This window comes from Rhinopithecus bieti, unplaced genomic scaffold, assembly GCF_001698545.2.
Source record: "Rhinopithecus bieti isolate Rb0 unplaced genomic scaffold, ASM169854v2 scaffold_8649, whole genome shotgun sequence".
Taxonomy (NCBI): domain Eukaryota; kingdom Metazoa; phylum Chordata; class Mammalia; order Primates; family Cercopithecidae; genus Rhinopithecus; species Rhinopithecus bieti.
In genome coordinates this window covers 145,558-167,330 of record NW_016805765.1, presented here as the reverse complement: position 1 = coordinate 167,330, position 21,773 = coordinate 145,558, and the positions used below count along the sequence as shown (strand labels likewise).

Below are 21,773 nucleotides of genomic sequence, written 5' to 3'. Positions count from 1 at the left end.
AAAAAAAAAAAAAAAAAAAAAAAGAATCGGTCTAAAGTCATGCTTAATTAACAATGAGGTTCTGAGAAATGCATCATGAGGTGATGATGAGGGTATGCGTGTACAAACCTAAATGGTCTAGTCTACTATACACCTAGCCTATATAGTGTGGCCCATTGTTCCTAGGCTACAGACCTGTACAAGCATGTTGAATACTGTAGGCAATTATAACACAATGGTAAGTATTCGTGTATCTAAACACAAATAAGGTACAGTAAAAATACAGTATTAGGCCTGGTGCAGTATCTTATACCTATAATCCCAGGGCTTTGGGAGGCGAGGGAGGAGGATCGTTTGAGGCCAGGAGTTTGAGACCAGCCTGGGCAACATAGTGAAACCCCATCTCTGCAAAAATGTTTTAAAAACTTATCTGAGTGTGGTGGCTTGCACCTGTAATCCTAGCTACTTATTGGGAGGTAAGGTGGGCAGATCGCTGCAGGCTAGGAGTTGGAGGCTGCAGCGAGCTGTGATCACATCACTGCATTCCAGCCTGAGTAACAGAGTGAGACTTGTCTCTAAAAACAAACAAGCAGCAAAGAAACAAAAACAGTATTAAAATCTTATGGGACCACCATTGCATATGTGGTCCATTGTTAACCGAAATGTTGTTTTGTCATGATTATATTTGGGGTAAAAGGAGTGGTTAAGGATTAGTCTACACAGCTTATCCCCATGTACCATTTCTGAGTAGTAGGCCTTATTCCAAGTTTGGGGGCATCCTTTATAGTCAATCATATTTCTCTGTCTCCTCAGTATCTCTTCCACATGTGCCCACAGTCCATAATGACTCTGTCAGGGCAGAGGCAGAAAGAGATGCCCTAGGATCTCTCCCGTTCCATCTCTTGCTCTCAGCCCTTTTACCCCTCATCTTTTCCCTGGGCCCTGGCCCTGGCTGTGCATTGTCAATCTGTGGATTAGCCCTTTGGAGTGGGTTTTCCTGTTTTGTCCAGACCCACTGCTGGAGACAGGGTAAAGGGAGCCTCAGATCCTGCAGGTGGGATGGAAAAAGGCCATTATGGTCATCTGGTCTCCAGGTGGATTACCTAAAAAATATATCAGATATCTTGTGCTGTTGGCATATCTCCTGTGTTTTATTATCCTGAAAAGTGTCTATCTTCTTCTAAGACTTGGGTAATATTATGAGCATCTTGTTCAATTATCTTAGCCTAGAGGGGGTGGGCTCTAGGAAGAAAATAGAGGAGGGAAAAAAATTACAAAAATATTTTTTAAATTTAAGTAAATAATGTTGGATGTATCAATTATAATTTTATGATCCTTAATTATTTGGTTTTAAAGGTACACAAATAAGTAAATAAAAGTGCAAAGGAGCTAATGAACTTATGTTATAGCTCTTGCCTCTTTTCATTCTATCTGCGCAGGCCTCATTAATTTGGTATAAACCCTCTGTATGCCACAATTTGCTTAATAGTTTTCTATGGTGTATCAAGTTCTATAAAATCAATTTTCAGGCAGCAAAGTGGAAATAAGACACTTTAAAGAGATACGTCTGATATATTGGATATAAATTCTAGGAATTTGTTAAATATGTACTAGAGACATGAAAATAAATTTGAAGTACCCTTAGAAGGATTGGCTAAAAAATAGTCATTGATATGATCAAAAGTTACCCAAAATCTCCAAAAGCGTGGGTTGTGCACTGAACAAGGTGCCTACTCAAGGAAGCACAATTACACTTCACTCCCTAGGTTAAGTGCCTGTGGGAATCTTATGTCATATGTGAACTAGATCATACAACTGTAAATTTTAGAAAAATGTGTCATTAAGGGAATCGATGCTTTGGCTTTTACACAAACAGCTTCTCCAGGGCCCTCCAGCAAGTTGGGACCCAGATCGGGTGGCACCTAGTACTTCTCTCCTACGCACTGTATCTGGGTCTTGTGAAGAACAGAAAAACAAGAGCTGGACCTTGGACTCTGAGACTGCATAGCCAAAGTACTCAGTTTAGAGAGTTAAGAAGTTTCAGGTATTCAGGGAAACTCGAGTGTTTCAGTCCATTCAATCAAATTATTTGCAAGAGCCTGAACATCCAAACTTCCAGAGCCACTTAAAATTAGACCCCATATTGGGAAATCAAGAAAATGTAAGACAAAAATCAAAGGGTCAAGATTATATAAAAGATAAACTCACAAATCCCAGGGAAGAACCCTACCAATGTCCTTCAAAGGTAGAGAAGAGTCTCAAATTATTTTCCTGAAATTGAAGAACTTGGAAAATGAGTTGGGGCCACGTTTGGAACATTCAGCATTTGTTGCCTTAGGGTGGGCATGCTCCCCTCATAGGGGGAGGTGTGAGGGCCAAACTTTCCTGGAAGTGAGCTGCAGAGAGAAGATGAGATGGGGGTCCCTTTCCTCACAATCAGAAGGAAGTATCAGAGGAAAACACTCATTCCCAGGATCACATTCAAGTGGAGATGAGAGGGCTGGAGAGAACTAACACCAGCTGGACACAATTTTCTATATAGAAATCAGGTGAGGTCATCCAACAAGTGTCAGTCGGGGGAAGGGCAAAAGCAGAATGGAAAACAGGAGAGGACGGGTTGTTTTTGAAGTTTTGAGCCTTAAATGTATTGCACAGGGGTGGCCAGGATTAGGTGATTGGTGATTTGTTTTGTTTTTAAACAGAAGTGATGGACCTGCAAAGGAGAAAATTCAGGGCATTTGTGCATTGTCATTGATTTAAGCATTATTATTTAATTCCTCTTTTAAAACTTGCTGCTAGATGTAGTCAAAAGCTATGAACTTAATGTAGTTTCTTCACGCATATAGAAAAGCGCACATATTTTAAGAATAGGACACAATGGACTTACACAAAATTAACCCTCGTGTGCACACAGACTGAGAACTCAAATATTAGCAGCACCCACGGCTTCATCCTGACCCGTTCCTGTCACGACTGCCTCTCCTAAGGGTAAACAGTATCCTGATTTCATACAGCTTACATCAGTTTTCCCTAAAACGAAATGAACTTTAAAGTCAGTCCCTTCCTGTTCTGCAAACCCATGGTTTAAGTCATTCAATGGCTTCTCAAAAATTGTTTTGTGTGTGGGCAGAGTTTGTCAGGTTCTGTACTAGCTAGGGGTGTGTGTGTGTACAGAAGCAGGCAAGGTAAACTTCGTCTTCCAGAAGCTTGATCAAAGTGAGCTGGCAGAGCACGAGGAGGCTGGGTGTGGAGTGTGTGCGTCGGCACCCTGAAAGTCCTCCATCACTTCACCTGCACTGGTTCTCCTTCCCCAGTGGGAGTGGGTAGGAAAGGGTCAGGAGTCAGGCAAAGCCACAAGGATGGGACAGTGCCAGTGGGTCTAACACAGGTTTACTAGGCCAGATTTTCCAGCTCAGGGTCTGGTAGGGAGGAGAATAAAGCCATCTATCACTACAGTGAAATAAAGATCACATTAAGGCACAAAGTAATCCAGTCTCCAAATACACACCATGTAATACCAAATGAATAGTCTTGCATTTCTCTGGTCAGGGAAAAGCACTTGAAGGAGTCAGAGGCAGGGACTCACTAGACTCCAGCCACTTCTCTAGACTCTTGCTTTTCCTAAGACCACATGGGACACTTTATGGAAACCTGCCCATGTGTTTCAAATGTGAGCTTCTATAGAATAAAAACCTTCATCTCTACTGACTTGGCTCCCAGCACAAGGCCAGACACTTTTAGGCGCTTAATAAATGTGTGTCAAATAAATGAACCAATGAATGAAATCTAGTGTGCTTTAGAGCAAGGAATAATCAAGTGCACCCAGGTCCTTGTTCTCTCCAGGTCAATGTACGGGCTTCTGTAGCCACAGCCTGTGAGACAGGTCAATCACATTTTGTTGCGTAACATTTCATCTTTCTGAGCTCTGTCTCCTCATCCCTGACTTGGTCACGCATATCTCAAAGAGTGGCCATGAGAGTGCACCGTGGACCTGGCATGTTCTGTGCACACTGTGAATTCTTTCCCCTCGCACATCCAGGGGCCTCCTATGGCCTGGGCTGTGGAAGGTGGCTGCAGGCCACTAGTTCTGTGCTTCATGGGTTGGGGCATATTCTATTCCTTGGAAAAAATCTGGCAAAATCAGGCTCAGAATTTTATATTCACCAGTGACAGAGTGATGATGGTATCAGCCTCTGAAGTTTGCCAGCAGAGATGCTAACCCAGAAGAGAGAAAATGCCATCCTCATGGCCAAGGGAAAGACATATCTGGTACTCAACTGTTTTCCATCCAGTCAGTTTATCGAACTCAGGAGCTGTTGGCTGTGCATGTTCACTATTCACGTAACGAAGGTGTGTTAAGTAGAAAAGCTGCATCCTGGGTTTCTGTGAGACTGATGGGGACTTGTCACGTACAACCTTGCTACTAACTGTGGTCTCGGGCCAGCAGCACTGTCATCACCTTGGAGTTTGGTAGAAATGCAGAGGCTCAGGTCTTGGGCCCTCGTGCAGACCCAGGGAATCACAACCTGCATTCTAACCAGTGCCCCAGGGAATCCACCTGCACATTAAAGATTGTAAAGCACTGCTTTAGAGAGCGATGGAATCACCCTGGACAGTGTGCATTTTAAAGCTCCACTGTTTCACTTTCAGGTCCCTCGCTGCCCCCTATAGACCATAATCCTAACAGCAATAGACTAACTAAAACACAAATCAATCCAGGGATAGACACCTTCCAAACTTTTCTTGTATGATTAGAGGCACACATAGCACAAGGGGGAGATTCTTGAAATACCAGATGCTAAGTACATTGCTGCTACCTTTGCAAATGCAGCAGCATCTTACACTAAAAGAGAACCACAGTTTCTTTTCACAAGGACAGTTGAAAAGAGAAATGCAAAGTCAATCTGGGGATTTATTTATTTTTTCTATGACTCATAGAAAAATGGGTGGAAAAGGCACACTTTTTAGTAGCCCAGCAAGCATTTTGGCCTTAAAATTAAATGTGTCATTCTTTCTGGATTTTCTTAGAATAATTTAGTAAAATACAATTCCATATCTATTGCCTCTGAGTCTTAATGATTGGTGTCTTCAATGAATTCATTTAGCGTATTTTATAAAAAGAATTTGACATTTTTTCTCAAAGGGAAATGGGGACAATGGGCACAGTTAAAGCATTAGTCCCAGTTGGTGCCTGGAGTAGACAGGTAGAGGAGTTTAGCAAGCTTGGACTTTTGGGATCTAGGGCAACAATCTCCCATGGCCAATGAAGGCCGCAGATTTCTATGCAACCCTGACCAGTGACCAGAGAAGGATCAAGCCATAGGTAATAATGCTACTAATTAAATGTCTCGTGCATTTAACAGAACTTCCTTGGGTCCTACAACACCTGTGAGGACATTGTTATCAATCTCATAGTGCTCTTAAGGGGCCAGGGCTCCCACAAGATCAGGGACAAGGCCACATTAGATGGGAACTTCCTGTCTTTCGTGACAGCTGCTGTGGACACCTAGCCAGATGTTCCCATGAGAAGACCCTATTTCCTGTGCTCCCTCCCCTGCTGACCATCATGGCAGGATTCCCAGCTGTTAGTGCAACCTCTGGTTGCAGAGCAAACACACCATTCCATGGAGGTCAGTACTAGCAGGACCACTGCTCACATCACCCTGAATGCACAACATGACCTCTCACATTTTCTTGCCCTTCAACACCACCTACTTTTACCACTACTCTTCTTTAATCATCACCCTCAACTTCATGTTAAATCTGATACATTACTTTAGGTGCTCATTTGCTCTATTCGTGGTTAGTTACTTATTCATTAACTAAATATTTATGTTTATTGAGCAGCTCTAGGACTCCAGCTATTCTCTGGTATTGGGAGGCTGCAGTAAATAAAGCAGATTAATTCCCTTGCCCTTCTAAAACTGCGTTGTCCAACACAGTAGCACTAGCCACGTGTGGCTATTTAAATTTTAATTAATTAAAATTAAATTAAAAATGGAAAGCCTCCATTATCAACTTTTCAGCGATTGATAGCCACAGTTGGGTAGTGGTTGCCAGTATTGGACAGCAAAGATAGAGAACATTTCCATCATCATAGAAAGTTCTATTGGGCAGTGCTGCTTAACAGTGCTTTCACTCACTCTGGTAGTGGGACATAAATGACAATCTAAAAAATATATATATATATGTATGTGTATATGTATACATATATATACTAAAATATCAGGTAGATAAAGTGCTATGGAAGGGAATAAAGTGAATAGAAGGAATAGATAGAAAATGACGGCATTGTGTGCTTTTTGTTGTTTTTGTTGATTTTTAGAGATAGAGTCTCTCTCCATTGCCCAGGCTGGAGTGCAATAATAGCTCACTGCTGCCTTGAACTCCTGGGCTCAAGCGATCCTCTTGCCTTGGCCTCCCAAAGTGCTGGGATTACAGGTGTGAGCCACGTCACTATACCAGGGGCTGCTGTTGTAACAATTGACTCTAGTGGTCACTTCCTTTTTCTCGAAATTCTTCCTCTGGTAGCATGACACCATTTTCTATGTGTTCTTCTACCTATCTGGCTAATGCCATAGGGATGGGACAGCCCTTCTTGAGATTCTTCCAGTAAGAACTGAAAATTTCTGTGGCAACGTTTTTGCACACCACACCATTAAAATGAGCTGTTGTGTCAAGACTCAAGATGCTAGTGTGCTTTTTTAAAAGGTAGAAGTAAATGACATGAAACTAACCACTATAGACTCAGGGTTCAGAAAGGCTTACCTCTGTCGCTTCTCAGCAACACCACAAGGTGGCAGCAGGGGTTTATGAAGGCCATCTGCGTCGCTCGGCTAATTCCTCATCCCCAACACAAACTTTATGCATCTCTTTATTAGAAGTGAAAAATAAATCCTCTGGGGTAAAATATGGAAATGTAAAACGGCACCTATGTAACTGACAAAGGCTAATTGGAATTACAGCATGACCCAGAATTCTAATTGAATGTTTGTTTATAGGTTCCGGAAAAGCAGAGTCAAGTATTGTAGATAACTGTGATATGCATTAATTCCCTTTTGCCTTTACTATTGAGATGCATAGCAGTTGTGCAGTGTGCCCTTTACCTCATCCTTTTTTTTTTTTTTTTTTTTTTTTTTTTGAGACAGAGTCTCGCTCTGTCACCCAGGCTGGAGTGCAATGGTGCTACTTTGGCTCACTGCAACCTCTGCCCCGGGTTCAAGTGATTCTCGTGCCTCAGCGTCCCAAGAAGCTAGGATTACCGCCAAGTGCCACCACACCCAACTAATTTTTTTGGTTTTTTTTTTTGTTTTTTTTGTTGAGACGGAGTCTCGCTCTGTCGCCCAGGTTGGAGTGCAGTGGCGCGATCTCGGCTCACTGCAAGTTCCGCCTCCCAGGTTCACGCCATTCTCCTGCCTCAGCCTCCCAAGTAGCTGGGACGACAGGCGCCCGCCATCACGCCTGGCTAATTTTGTATTTTAGTAGAGACAGGGTTTCACCTTGTTAGCCAGGATGGTCTCAATCTCCTGACCTCGTGAACCGCCCGCCTTGGCCTCCCAAAGCGCTGGGATTACAGGCGTGAGCCACCCCGCCCGCCCTCACCCAACTAATTGTATTTTTGAGTAGGGACAGGGTCTTGCTATTTGGCCAGGGTGATCACGAACTCCTGGCCCCAAGTGATTGGCCTGCCTCGGCCTCCCAAAGTGCTAGGACTACAGGCGTGAGCCTCTACACCCTGCCCCATCCTCATTTTAAACAAATAAAATACTTTAGATTTTTCCTCTACATTTTAAAATGAAAAGTCTTTCTGGCCTTTTCTTAACAGTCAATTGATTTTCCCTCAGCTTCATGTAAAACAATAAGCAAAGAAAATCTATACATTTGCTCCCAGTTGTGATCTTGTGAGTTCAAGGCAAATTGCCATGTTCAACATCTGGGATTCATCATGTCTGCTGTTACCTCATCGGTGGGCACACATCTTTCCCAGATGTGGAAAAAAAAAAAAAAAAAACCCACTTATGAAGTTACAAGGAAAGCAAAAAGGGTATCTGTGCTTTCAGCTTTCTGCTGCAGCCAGGTATGTAAGGGAATTCAACTGAGAGAAATAATGCTTCTAGATCTGGTTTATCTAAATACTTGGCACACTGCACAACTGTTACGCAGTTAGTGAGCCAAAGACCCACCCTTTCATGCACAAGTAAGCCAGGAGGCCTCCTGAGAAGAAAGTCTGGGTGAGAGATTTTTTTCTTTTTTTTTTCAGGAAAAAAAAAAGAGGGAGAGAAAGCTAGAAGTAGAGAGGTCATGGTTAACCTAACATTTTAAGGTTAATAGAAGACATCAGTTCAGTATTTGAACTTGGCTCTCCGAGGTCTGCCAGGCACTGCAATCTGGAGCTTGTATTAGGCTACATGTTGATGAGTTTTTGTTGTTTTTGTTTGTTTGTTTGTTTTTTGTGTTTTGTTTTTTTTTTTTTTGAGACAGGTCTCACTTCGTCGCCCAGGCAGGAATGCAGTGGCGCAATCTCAGCTCACTGCAACCTCCGCCTCCCAGGTTCAAGTGATTCTCCCACCTCAGCCTCTGAGTAGCTGGGACTACAGGTGTGCACTACCACGCCCGACTAATTTTTTTGTATTTTGGGTAGAGATGGGGTTTCGCCATGTCGCCCAGGCTAGTCTCCAACTCCTGGCCTCAAGTGATCCACCCACGTTGGCTTCCAAAAGTACACTGGGATTACAGGTGTGAGCCATTGCACTTGGCCAATGAGTTTTTTAATGACATTAAATTCAATTCAGGCAAATAGAAGACACAAATCCCATATCCATGTTTCTTTGCCTCCTTTCTCCTCCCCCTGCCTTTTTTTTTTTTTTTTTTACAAGATGCTTCTCTAATGACTATGTATCATGGGAGCAATGAAAACTGCATTATATATATATATATAGTATTTAGGATTGTTCAAATTCTTTGATGCACTGATTTTACATCTCAGAGTGGAGTCCATTCTGAGGAAAATCCATTCCTAAATATAGAAAGAAAACTTTAATATGGAAAAAGATGTTTAATATGGCATTATTTAAACCATGAAAAATATGGGGGGTGGGAACCTTTAACTGTGTATTAATGGAAAATAAACAATTATAATTTGATATATCTACATTGGTTTAAGTGGTCATTAAAATGTTGTGTGTGAAGACCAGACAATATAGGAAATGCTCAGTTAACTAAAAGAGCAAAGCAAATATAGTATGCATAGTCATGACACTGTTATGCTTAAATTTTGCACAAGAAGAATCTCTACAAGAAAAATATACCAAAATATTAAGAGTGATTGCTTCAGATATGATTCCAAAGGTAGTTTTCCATCCTTTTACTTTTGATAATTTCCAAATTTTCTTTAAATGTTATCGTATAATAGAAAATATATACTTATGAAAATATTTTGAATTTAAAACAATTTCACAATTCTTTTATCTCAAAACTTGTTTTTAAATTGTCTTCACTCCATCTTTGCCCTCGTGTCTTCAAACCAACACTCTGCACCCTAGTCTCCTCCTGGTTCATTTGCTGTTTCAGACAAAAGGTACCGGGCCCATTCTGGTCTCTGCCTGAGGGTTCTCATATGGAGCAGGAGGCGGCCTGAGTAGAAGGAGGTGATGTGGTGGCCCTAGTGGATGTGCCCTGACCATGGCTCATTCTGGTCATGCTGTGGCTTCCATAAAGTGTTTAATTATTGATGCTGATAGAGAATATAAATTCAAATATATTTTAGGTCAGTGGTAATCACTCATTGAGTAAAAATTAGATGAACAATTTCCAAAAGCAAAGAGGAAGAAAAAGCAAAGAAAATCTGAGTAATAGATAGATAATAATCACAGAAGAAAGAACTATGGCTGGGCATGATGGCTTATGCCTATAATCCCAACATTTTGGGAGGCCAAGGCAGGAGAATCACTTGGGCCCAGGAGTTTGAGACCAGCCTGGGCAACATAGTGAGACCCCATTGTACAAAAAATTTAAAAATTAGCTTAGTGTGGTGGCATGTGCCTGTAGTCCCAGCTACTTGGGAGGGAGAGGTGGGAGGATCACATGAGCCCAGGTTGCGGCTGCAGTGAGCCATGATTGTACCATTGCACTCCAGAGCCTGGGTAACAGAGCAAGATCCTGTCTCCCTGTCTCAAAACAACAACAACAACAACAAACTACCCCCGCCAAAAAAAACGCAAAAGGAACTATGTAGAAGAAAATAATAACATACCACACAACGACAATATTTTTCCTCTTTTTTTTTTTTTTTTTTGAGACAGAGTCTTGCTCTGTCGCCCAGGCTGGAGTGCAGTAGTGGGATCTCAGCTCACTGCAAGCTCCCCCTCCCGGGTTTACACCATTCTCCTGCTTCAGACTCCCGAGTAGCTGGGACTACAGGCGCCCGCCACCTCGCTCGGCTAGTTTTTTGTATTTTTAGTAGAGACGGGGTTTCACCGTGTTAGCCAGGATGGCCTCGATCTCCTGACCTCGTGATCCACCCGTCTTGACCTCCACAAAGTGCTGGGATTACAGGCTTGAGCCACCGCACCCAGCTGACAATATTTTTCTTTTTGTAATAAATATAAATGCTTAAATCTCTCTAGGAAAAGGCAAAGACATATTTTGGTCCAGAAACAAAATTAAATTTTATTCTGTTTATAAGAGCATGTGTCTACAACAAAATGAAAAGTAAAGCACCAATTAAGACATAAGCACATATACACAAAAAGTAAGGATACAAATATGGGTATGTGGCAAAGTAAAACAGAAGGCAAAAAGCTGTAAGTAGGAGAAAATATGTTTTTTTCTACAGATAAAAGAAAAAATTGACAAGGAAAATATGACAGTAATAAATACCCATAGGTAGAATACCATAGCACTGAAATGTTTAGAGCAAAAGTCCCAAATATAAGATGCAACAGACATAATCACAATTGTAGCAAGAGATTGTAGAGAAGAATATCGTACCTATCTTTGACAAATAAAGTAGAAAAATATTGGAACACAGAGCGTTTGAACATGCTCAGACCTGATTTATGAGATATATGATGGGATATTTTGAACATTAATAAGCATGCTTCCCTCCCTTTCTAACTCCTACCCAGAATTCTTCTGCCCCCCCGACCCTGCCCCCTAGATAGATATAAGTCACTCGCTACAGAATGCAAATATTCATTAGACTCAAAAGCTGGCCTGGGCATAAGACAGATGAATGTCAATGTGTACTAGCATAACACTCTGTGGACCAGAAAAGAGAAAGGAGGTGAGTCAAAGGCCACAAGAAAAAGAGCATAGGCTGGGAGCAGTGGCTCACGCCAGTAATTCCAGCACTTTGGGAGGCTGAGGTGGGCTGATTGCCTCAGCTCAGGAAAACCCGGTCTCTACCAAAATACAAAAAAATTAGCTGGGCATGGTGGCGTGTACCTGTAGTCTCAACTACTTGGGAGGCTGAGACAGGAGAATAACCTGAACCCAGGAGGTGGAGGTTACAGTGAGCCAAGTTTGCGCCACCTCACTCCAGCCTGGGCGACAGAGCGAGACTCCATCTCCAAAAAAAAAAGAAAAGAAAAAAAGAAAAAGAGCATAAGAGAACACTCAAACCTCTGCCAGATTATGGGCCATCTGGCAGAGTGCCAGAGACAACCACAGTGTCCTTCTTGTCATTGACTTGTGAAGATCACCAAATGCCCAAAATTCCTTCAGTTCATAGGGATGTGTGTCTGTGCCTCAGGACACTTCCCAGTCCCCATCAGTTTCATTCCATATGTAGACAAATCTGTCAAACAGTCTAGGATACTTGTGTACACTTGTACACCCTTTCCGTAAACAGAGGAGCTGTGGGCCCTTGGTGATTGAAGGGTGATGGTGATGTGAAGGGGAAAGCCTTGAGCTGGCCAAGGGGGCTCCAGCTAGCATGACTTGGAAATCTTCCTCTGAGCTAGAAGCTGTGTAGAATACACACTCCTGTTACAGATGAACTAAAAATCTGTACGTTTGAAATGGAAAATGAACAGTATTTCCAACCCCTATGATATGTGTTTACAATGAAACAACAGGCTATGTTTTAAAAAAACCTTTTCAAGACATGTTATTTAACAATAGTATCACAAGTCTAGAATTTAACATAGAATAAATTATAAAAAATCAAACCACCTAGAAAAGGTTTTTTGGTTTTTTTGTTTGTTTGTTTGCTTTTAGACAGAGTCTCACTCTGTCGCCCAGGCTAGAGTGCAGTGGCATGATCTCGGCTCACTGCAACCTCCACCTCCTGGGTTCAAGCGATTCTCCTGCCTCAGCCTCCCGAGTAGCTGGGACTACACGTGTGCACCACCATGCCCAGCTAATTTTTGTATTTTTTTTATTTTGAGACCGTGTCTCACTCTGTCGCCCAGGCTGGAGTGCAGTGGTGCGATCTCGGCTCACTGCAAGCTCCGCCTCCCAGGTTCACACCATTCTCCTGCCTCAGCCGCCCAAGTAGCTGGGACTACAGGTGCCTGCCACCACGCCTGGCTATTTTTTTGTATTTTTTAGTAGAGACGGGGTTTCACTGTGTTAGCCAGGATGGTCTCGATCTCCTGACCTGGTGATCCGCCTCCCAAAGAGCTGGAAATTGCAGGCGTGAGCCACCATGCCCGGCCTAGAAAAGCTTTTTAAAAAATTGTCCTGAATAACATTTGGATCAAAGAGGAACTCAAAACTGTAATGACTACAGGCGTGTAATTAGAAAGTAGGAGATCCATATTATTCATGAAAACAAGGTATGAAACCAAAGCCATACTCAGGAGGAAAATTTATAGTTTTGAAAAAATAAATAAAAGACATAAGAGATTAAGGATACCCAAATACACTTTAATGGGCATTTGTTGTTGCTCACATATAATATTTTTATATATATTCTCTAATATCTATGTTCTCTAGCATATGATATATATTAAAGAATGTATATATTATATACACATAAAATTTGGCTGCCTAACCTCTGAAGCTTCTTCCTATAGTACGGAAATCTGCCATGGAGTGAATCCACCAATCAGATGCTGCCCCTGCTACTTTGCAGCTGCAGTGACTGCCTGAAAGGGCAGCCTTCATATTCTGGTAGCCATGGCCAGTGTTCAGTGACAGAGCCAGCGCATCCCAATAAAGCTGTTCCTGGACACCCTGTGGATCTCAGTGCTCAGATTCCTACTTGCTGCTCATCCCCTCCACCTTGTTCCGTACACCCCTCCTGTGAATCTCTGGGCTGCCTGACATCCTTCTCCAATACATTATTTTCCAGCGTACATTAGCTAGAGTCAGTTTCTATTGTTAAAACCTTCAAACTCTCACTAGTCTTCTGAACAACACTGAAGGAAGGAATGTATAAGAATAATGAAAGAAAAATCAATGAGAGAGAAAATTCTATAGCAATGATTGAGTACATTCAAAAATATTTTGAAAGACCAATAAAATCAGCAAACCTCCAATGAATCTATTCACTGCAAAAATTAAGACAAATCACAAAATCTTTTACAAAGGAGAAAATGTATATGAAAGATTCTGAAGTTTAAAAAGTATGATCTGCAACTCTATACTTGATTAATGAAGGAGATAAATTACCAAAATTAACTGAAGTGGGAAACTTCAATGTACTAACGACTGTGGAGGAAATGCCAATAAGCTATTTAAAAAAAAGCACCCCCCTCCCAAAGGGCACAGAGCCAGATTGGTCTAGGGGGAGGCACCGTAAAACCGGTGCTATTTAAACCCCTCTGGAGCATGCAGAAAGAAGACGCTGAGCAGCCCTGAATAGCCCAGGACAAGAGAAACCTACCAGTCCTGGACTCCAGATGCAGCTGGCTTTCTGCCTTACATAGTGGTTGGCCTGCAGTGCAGCCTACTGTTGAGAGGCGTTTGGACTGTTGTGTGGACAGGTCATCTTGCTCTGCCATTCTGACCCAGCTGTCACCACCCTCACACTTTTTAGTTATTTATCAGTGGCTGGTGTCAGGCAGGTAAGCCCACAGCACTCACCCAAGTCATGCTCATTAACTCTCTGACTGGCTGTCCTTATCCCAGGACCTCCACTAAGTTCAAGCATTTTTTCCCCAGTATCAGAGGAAGAACACTGTTTATACCAGTCTACATGCTCCAAATGGAAGTGAGGAAACCAAGGCCCAGAGAGGTGTGTACTCACTTGCCCAGTTCTCACTAGGATGAAGTCAGGGTTAGGACTAGCTGGGCACTGGGAGCTAACGGCTAGGGTAGGAACTGCATGACTTTTGTCCTGGAGAAATGTTATGGCAGGTGGACACCAGGGCACAGGCATATACCCGAAGTGTCCAGGGCAGACAGGACTGCTGGTCACCCCAGATGGGACCTGGTAAGGGCCCAAAAAGAGACTGAAGGTGGGAAATGTTTTTGTTTTTCAGTGTGAAGCGTTGTCAAATGTATGTTCTAGGTCTTGGCAATCCTCGGGACCTTTGGAAGCCAGATTCAGCGAAGATGCTGTACCTACTGGGGACAGCTCTGACACGAGGTCAACGCAATGCTCCAGGTCCCTGGCTGGGCTTGGCTGTGAGTGCGCCGAGCTCTGGATCCTGTGCAAATGGACTGTAACTGACACAGTTGGTAGGGATTACCGAGGGAGCTGGGTCCCTGGTCTGGTGGACTCCCCCGGATTTGCAATGAGCTGTTTACGGCACCTTGGAGATAGTTGCTTTTAGTGCAGTTGACAGTGGGCTCAGAGCACCAAGTGGGCTAGCACCGTATTTATTAGAAAATTACTCCGTAACTCTACGGCTCCCAGAAGACCAAAATCATCTGAGCAGATTGCACCCAGAGCACCGCGCGGAGAGAGAAGAAAGCCCACCACCCACAGACCGCTTCCTCCTACCACAGGTCCCCCATCCAGTTGCATTTCTCCCTCCCTAGGCGCATTTCGGAGCCTTCCTTTCTTAAACATACACCTAGCGAAAATGCGCCGGAGGGAGGCGATGTTGCCTGTGAGCCAAAGCCAGTTTCGCACCAAGACCCAGAAGCAGAGAGAACTGATCTCTCTCCCGGTACCCATGACAATCTCAGAGCTAGACCTATACCGTCCCGCGCCCAGCAAGAAGCACTGTGCGGCTGTGCTCCCCCGATCCCCAGGACATCCCCACGCCCAGCTTCCCAAGCCGGTCTTCTGCGCTGCTCCAGTCGCCCAGGTCTCCACGCAACAATGAAGCGTGGGCGGCCCCAACGGCTTCATTTGCATATCGCCGCGGCTTGGCCAATGGGCTGTGCAGGGGCTTTGGAACGCAGTGTTGCCATCGGCGTGCGCGCGTGTGTGCGAGTGTGACAGCGGCTGTGGCTGTGGCCGTGGCCGTGGGAGGCGGGCTCGGCGGAGCCCAGCCGCGCGGGGACCCCCGGGCTTCCCGCTCCCCCGACCGTGTCGCGGCCAGCGCTGGCCGGCCGCGAGCCTTCAAGACCACCCCGCCGCCGGGGCCGGTCGCAGTCGCGATGTCGGTGGCCGGGCTGAAGAAGCAGTTCCACAAAGCCAGCCAGGTAGGGAGGCGCAGAGGAGGGAAGGAGGGAGGGGGACGCGGAGACTGCGGCCCCCCGAGGCTCCCGGGCCTTTGGGACTCCTGTTCCCTGAAGGGCCTCTCTCGAGGCTCAATTTCTTCCCGCCTAGGAGGGCGCGAGGGTGGGGTGAGGGGCAGCCTGTTTCTCCTCGGCGTCTTGGCGCCTTCTCCTTCCCATTCCCTGGCCCCCGGCTCTGCCCTGGGCCGTTGTAAATCGGAGAGATTCTGCGGCGCGGAGGTCAGAGGTGGCGGCCGTGGGGACTCGGGCGGCGGAGACGGAGTGGGCGTGGGGAGGCCCCCTACCCCGCGCAAGGGGAGGACGACCACAGAGAGTACGATGCCTACAGGGCCTCCCCCTAGTCTCCAGCCGTTTGGTTGGGAGCGCCTCGTGGGGGGCCCATCCGCCACCGGCCACCGGCGTCTTCAGAGATGCTGTGTATTTGGCGCTTGGCTGGGTGGCCCTGAGCTCCCCGCGCGCGCCTCGAAATGGTCCCGGCTGGACTGTGCCCGGCTCCCTGGCTGGGGCTCTCCACCGCGGTCCTTCCCCTCCCCACCGTCTTCCCGGTGTGGGCCTGCGGCTGGGCATTAGGCTTCTGCTCTCAAAGAGCTGACAGCCTGCAGGGGAGACACGGAGACAGACACGTAAACAAACAGTGCTAGACACACCTCCACGCACAGAGTATGGCAAATAACACAGTGGGGGCGTCAGGGAGAGCTTCCCGGAGGAGGAGACATGTCATTTGAGAATTAAGTATGAGGAGGAATTATGGTTGAGGGTGTGGGAGGATAGGAGGAAAGCCGTTCTGAGCGGAGGAAACAGGAAAACAGGCGGGGAGACATGAAATTGATGTGTGTGTGTGTGTGTGTGTGTGTGTGTGTGTGTGTGTTGATGACAAGCAAATTTGTTTTTCAACGTCAACATTGCAGGCTCTTCCAGCTATGGCAGAGCTCATGTTGTAAAACCTGTTCCCCACCAGCACCGCTGGGTCTGTTGCTTCTCACCACCTCTCTTCCCAACCCCAGCCCCCATTTTGCTAGAGCCAGGGTAGACAGATTTCATTCAACTTCCACATTTGTGGTGAGGTCTTATCCTGCTTCTCCCACAAATTGGTCTATAGAAAGCAACTGGAATTAGAAGGTTCTCTTCCTCTAGCCCCAATTCCAGGTTGAAGGGCACTGCTGCCCCCTCACTCCCACTCTTTCCATATGGAAACTGGGTGATGCTGTTTATGGCTGTGGGCACTGGGTGGACAGTGCTGCTATTCACGGTGTTAAGGGGCCCTGGAGGAGAGGCTATTCATGCGAAGGTGGAGATGATGGATTCACCGCTGAACCCAGGGACTCTGAGGGGTCTTTGGGACATTCAGATGTCACTGGCCTGAGTTGGGGTGCATATCCTGACCTGGAGCTCAGGGGGTGAGGCTGGTACTGGAGCTACAAATTTTTGGTGATTTCCAGCCTAAACGGAGATTTAAAAATGTATGTGTAGAGAAAAGTGAGAAAAGGCACAGTGAGTTAAAGACAGACTCTAGGGAGCACCCACATTTAGGGACAATGTTTAGCCCAATACTTGATGAGCAGTGACGACTCAATAAATATTTATTGAATAGATGAAATTTTGGGGTGGCACAATACAGGAAAGAAAAAACTGGTAGGTTACAGGAGAGAGAAAAACATCATGGAAGGGGGGCATTTAAAGGCAGGAGCAATCAACAAGTGCTTCTGTGAGCTAGGTGCTCTCAGCTGGTACAGCCCAGGAGGCCGAGTGCCACTGTGGGCAGAGCAGTGCCAGAGTAATCGCTGGCTGTGCTTGTTACACTGGCTTCCTTAGCATTGGCAGGAAATGAGCCTCCTCTTTCGAAAACTTTTCCTTTATTGGTTATGGACTTCATGGGAGCAAATCTGAAAGATAAGCAAATCTCAGAGATAATGTAAGCCCTTGGGTGATTTAAGTTGGTTTCTGACCAGTAACCAGAATGAATGATTGAAATCCTTGGAAGTTATTGGCATTGGAGAAATATTTTGCTAGTCATGGGTAGTTTGGTTTAACTATCTGTAATCAGTCCATTAAAAATGAAATGAGCAGAAGGTCTAATTTAGTCTTTTTTTTAAATTTTTTGCAAGAGCTGAAATAATTTATGTCTTTACCTGAAAGAAGAGACATCACAGATTCTCTCTGGGCTTCCTAGCCATGTTTTGTGGTTAAAAGTACTCAGTAGATATGTTTTAATACGTTCTAGAAGTCTTTCTAAGAAATCTTGCAATGCAACAATTTGGTGGAGAAATCAGATCAGTTTAATATAATATGAGGGAGCGCAGTAATAAAAAATGCCAGATGTTTTTCTCAGACAACATTTTAACAGCAGGTTTTAATTCATACAGAATTTTCCCCGGGCAGGGGAAGGGAGCCCCAGATGATGTCAATGGCTAAAATAATTTCCAGGGATCTAGGTCTGGCTCAGCCACTGACCAGCTCTGTAACCTTGGGAACATAACTTAACCCATGTGGACCTTGGTTTCTATCTGTATGATGACTCAGGGAATTTTGAAGCTGTGTTTCTGTTATAAAATTGATTGTGGCAATGGTTTCACAACTCTGTGAATATGCTAAAAACCATTGGATTTTACACTTTAAGAGAATTGTATGGTATGTGAAATATATCTCAATAAAGTGATACGCGTATGTCTCTGTGTCTCTGGGTATGTATGTATGTAGACATCTCAGTGCTGAAATTCTTAAGTAATTTACTTTAAGCATTTCAGAGTAAGACAAAGATGATAAAGTGGACCTTTTACAGATAAGGGATCCAGGACCATGGCAAACTGAGATTAGTTTTCTGAAAGATAGGCAAGGTAAAATTAACTATAACCTGGTTAACTGTTCCTTTTTTCCTGATACCTTCCCTATCTCTGGGAAAAAAACCCTGCTTTACAGAGAATGAACAACCATAAACCCTGGGGATTATGCATCATTTTGGCAGCACACGGAGACCAACAGGAAAGAGGAAGAAATATGCTATGAGAAGAATATAAGTTGAGTTAACAAAAAAATTTAATTCTAAGTTTCAACATTTGAGACTAGAACCCAAATTTTTCAAATGCATAAATATTTTTTCTCTTGACAAGATTTTTTTTTGACAGAGCTGTTTACTCTTCTGAGATGTAGCTTGAGCTGTTATAAATAAATACAAATAGCATAGCTATGGCATTGTGATTTCTTGTTAAACGTGGTGCCTCACCAATAAAAATATAGCTTACAATAATTACGTTTGTGTTACCACTCACTGATTTGTATTTGTATGCTTATTTCATAGTAATTTTTCTTGACAGCATTTATTGTTGAAGAAGGAAGTTCAGGGCGCACCTGTGTGTGCTCTGACCTGGAAAGTACCAATAGCCATATTCTTTCCATTTCTGGACCTTCTTGTCTTCCAGGTTCTTGTTCCGCATCCCATAAAAGTCCAGGGACCAGTTTCATCTCTTCTCCTCCTCTCCTTCTCTCCCAAGACTAACCATCTACTGATGACACTTGTGGGCTCCATGCTAAATTTATTTCTTTATGCCTTTTAACTTCCGTCATGTGACTCAGCAACACATGCCAGAGGTTAAAGGACAGTGCTTGTAGGGCAGAAAGAAGGGGAGCCTCGAACACAGTGCTTTTTTTACAACTTTTCCCCCTTTCTCTTTTAATGCATTAGCCAGAAAAATGATAAGGGGTCATGAGGGGCCTGGACATATTCCCTGTAATCACTGACTGTACAGGCTGGCCATTTAGGGGTAAATGCTTCAGAGAAGAATATTCTTTGTAAATCATGAGATTCCCTAGGGAGGCAATGAATGTCTCTTGTTTCACTATCTCATTAGAGAGAAAGATAAAAATGCACTTTGCAAAATCCATCATGATTTATTTTTTTCTCTTAGACGCATCAGAAAATATATTAAAGCTAAAACATTCTTGCACCTTTTCACATAGATTGCTTGATAAATTATTTGATAGATCTGTTTTTTTCTTTAGAGTCAGGGTGTGAAGATAGCTGTTTAAAATGAATTGATTTTGATTTTTTAAAACATCTTAAAGATATAATACAATCTAAATACTTCTTACCACTGGGGACTTTTGTTCTATAAAGTAAATGTAACTCACGGTATCACTTAGAATTTGATTAAAAAATGCATTTGAAAGCAGGAATTTTTTTTTCCTATTGCTTTAGTTTAATTTTTCAGCTTTATTAACAAATTGAATGTAAATTAATTTCCCAAAGTTAAGTGTGTGTGGGGGTATCTCATGTGTATTTGGGGAAGCTATTATTGGCATACTTTACCCAGAAAATAAAACTGTCAGGAAACAACTGACACAGTGTTCGGCTAAATGGTGAACATATCCTGGAGAATCTTTACCAGCAAAATGTGGATAGTTAGATTTTGCTTTTAAATAGAAACCTGGAAAAGTGTTGAGCTGGGGGGAGAGTCTGAGAGAAGTACTATTGACGAGATCAGGGAGGCATTGTTTCCAATTCTAACTATTCCATTTCTTTGAAATGCCTTCCTCATGGGAATTCCTGCCCAATTTTCAGGGTCATCCCACTGTTTTTACCACACACAGCACCAGCAGCTAGTGACCTTCCTGAGCCAGGTGTCGCCCCTTCTGACTTCCAAATCCAGTGGCTAATGGAGTCTTTTCCCTGTCCCTGGCTACATCTTCCTCAAACAGTATTGCTACTAAGTACTTAGCCTGTTCAAATCATCCGTCAGTGGTAGAGGCTGCTGCTATTTCAGGCTGGATGACTGAGTCCTCCCTAGTGAATCTGATATCCGAGTCACATCTCATCCTTGTCCACCTTTCTTCCCTGTGGGCTACAAAATCAAAACTCTGGAGAGTCTTGTGAGCTCATATGTAGTGCTTCAGTGCTTCTCCAGTGCAACAGTGCAAGACACACCTGGCTAGTCACACCACTGTGCTTCCAATCCCATCTCCTCTCATTTTCTCAGGGACTTTGCTCTTGTTGCGTCTCTTCTCTGCACTATTGTTTCTTCTCTCCTGGATAAATTTCACTGTAGGACAAAGAAGGGTGTATTCTCCAGAGGGATAGTACTAATAGGTTAGATGTATGTATGAAAGGGAGTTTATTCAGGAGTATTGACTCACACAATCACAAGGTGAAGTCCCACGATAGGCCATCTGCAAGCTGAGGAGCAAGGAAGCCAGTCTGAGTCCCCAAACCTCAAAAGTAGGGAAGCCAACAGTGCAGCCTTCAGTCTGGGCCCAAGGCCCGAGAGCCCCTGGCAAACCACTGGTTTAAGTCCAAGAGTCCAAAAGCTTAAGAACTTGGAGTCCAATGTTCGAGGGCAGGAAGCATCCAGCATGGGAGAAAGATGAAGGCCAGAAGACTCAGCCGGTCTAGTCCTTCCATGTTCTTCTGCCTGCTTTATTCTAGCTACTCTATCAGCTGATTAGATGGTGTCCACCCAGATTGAGGGTGGGTCTGCCTCTCCCAGTCCACTGGCTCAAAAGTTAATCTCCTTTAGCAACACCCTTACAGACACACCCAGAAACAATACTTTGTATTCTTCAATCCAATCAAGTTGACACTCAACATTAGCCATCACACTAAGGTTTAAGAAAATGATGGCAGGTCAAACAAGTCATGGAGGATTTATAAAAGGTGGGTCTTGTAAAGGGAGTTTTGTGTGTAATCGGGTTGGCTGGGATTGGAAGGGAATTTAAGAATTTAGCCTTGGTATCAGGGATAGACTGATGCAGGACCAGAGCAACAAGATTTTCTCAGAATGTTGATCTACTCCTAGTAAAAACTTGCAAGAGGATTTGATTTTAATTCTGAAATTGATTTCTTTGTATTTTCAACCGTCTTCTGAACTACAGCTTTTTTCATGTTTTACGGTTTCTGCCTAATTTCAAATTGAAAGTGCTGCCTTCTTCATTTAAAATGATAATTTCATTTCTTGAGATAGAGTTTTGCTTTTAAAGCTTTCCAGAGTCACATCTCAAGAGTTCAGCTTTTTGCCATGTCTCACGACATACAATTTGCAGGTCATGCATCATTGCCTTCTGGTCTTCTTCCTTCTCTCCTTGAAAAGGTACACCTTCTTGTTTAACTGGAGTGGTGACTCTCTCACTCTCAACTTTTTCATCAGTTCCTGTGGCTGTTTCCCCTCCACCCCACCCAGTTCTCACTCTGTTATTGTGGCCTCCCCTCCCCTCTCCTCCCCTCCCCC

General features: G+C 43.9%; 1 protein-coding gene across 1 annotated transcript in view; it reads left to right on the top strand.

Moving 5' to 3' along the window:
• Positions 1–15,170: 15,170 nt before the first annotated feature.
• Positions 15,171–21,773, top strand: part of SH3GL3 (SH3 domain containing GRB2 like 3, endophilin A3) — a 143,373-nt gene continuing 136,770 nt past the window's right edge. Inside the window, exon 1 of the mRNA XM_017873698.1 lies at positions 15,171–15,522. Within this exon, the coding sequence (XP_017729187.1) occupies positions 15,478–15,522 (45 nt within the window). The 5' untranslated portion in view covers positions 15,171–15,477. The remainder of the gene's footprint in view (positions 15,523–21,773) is intronic.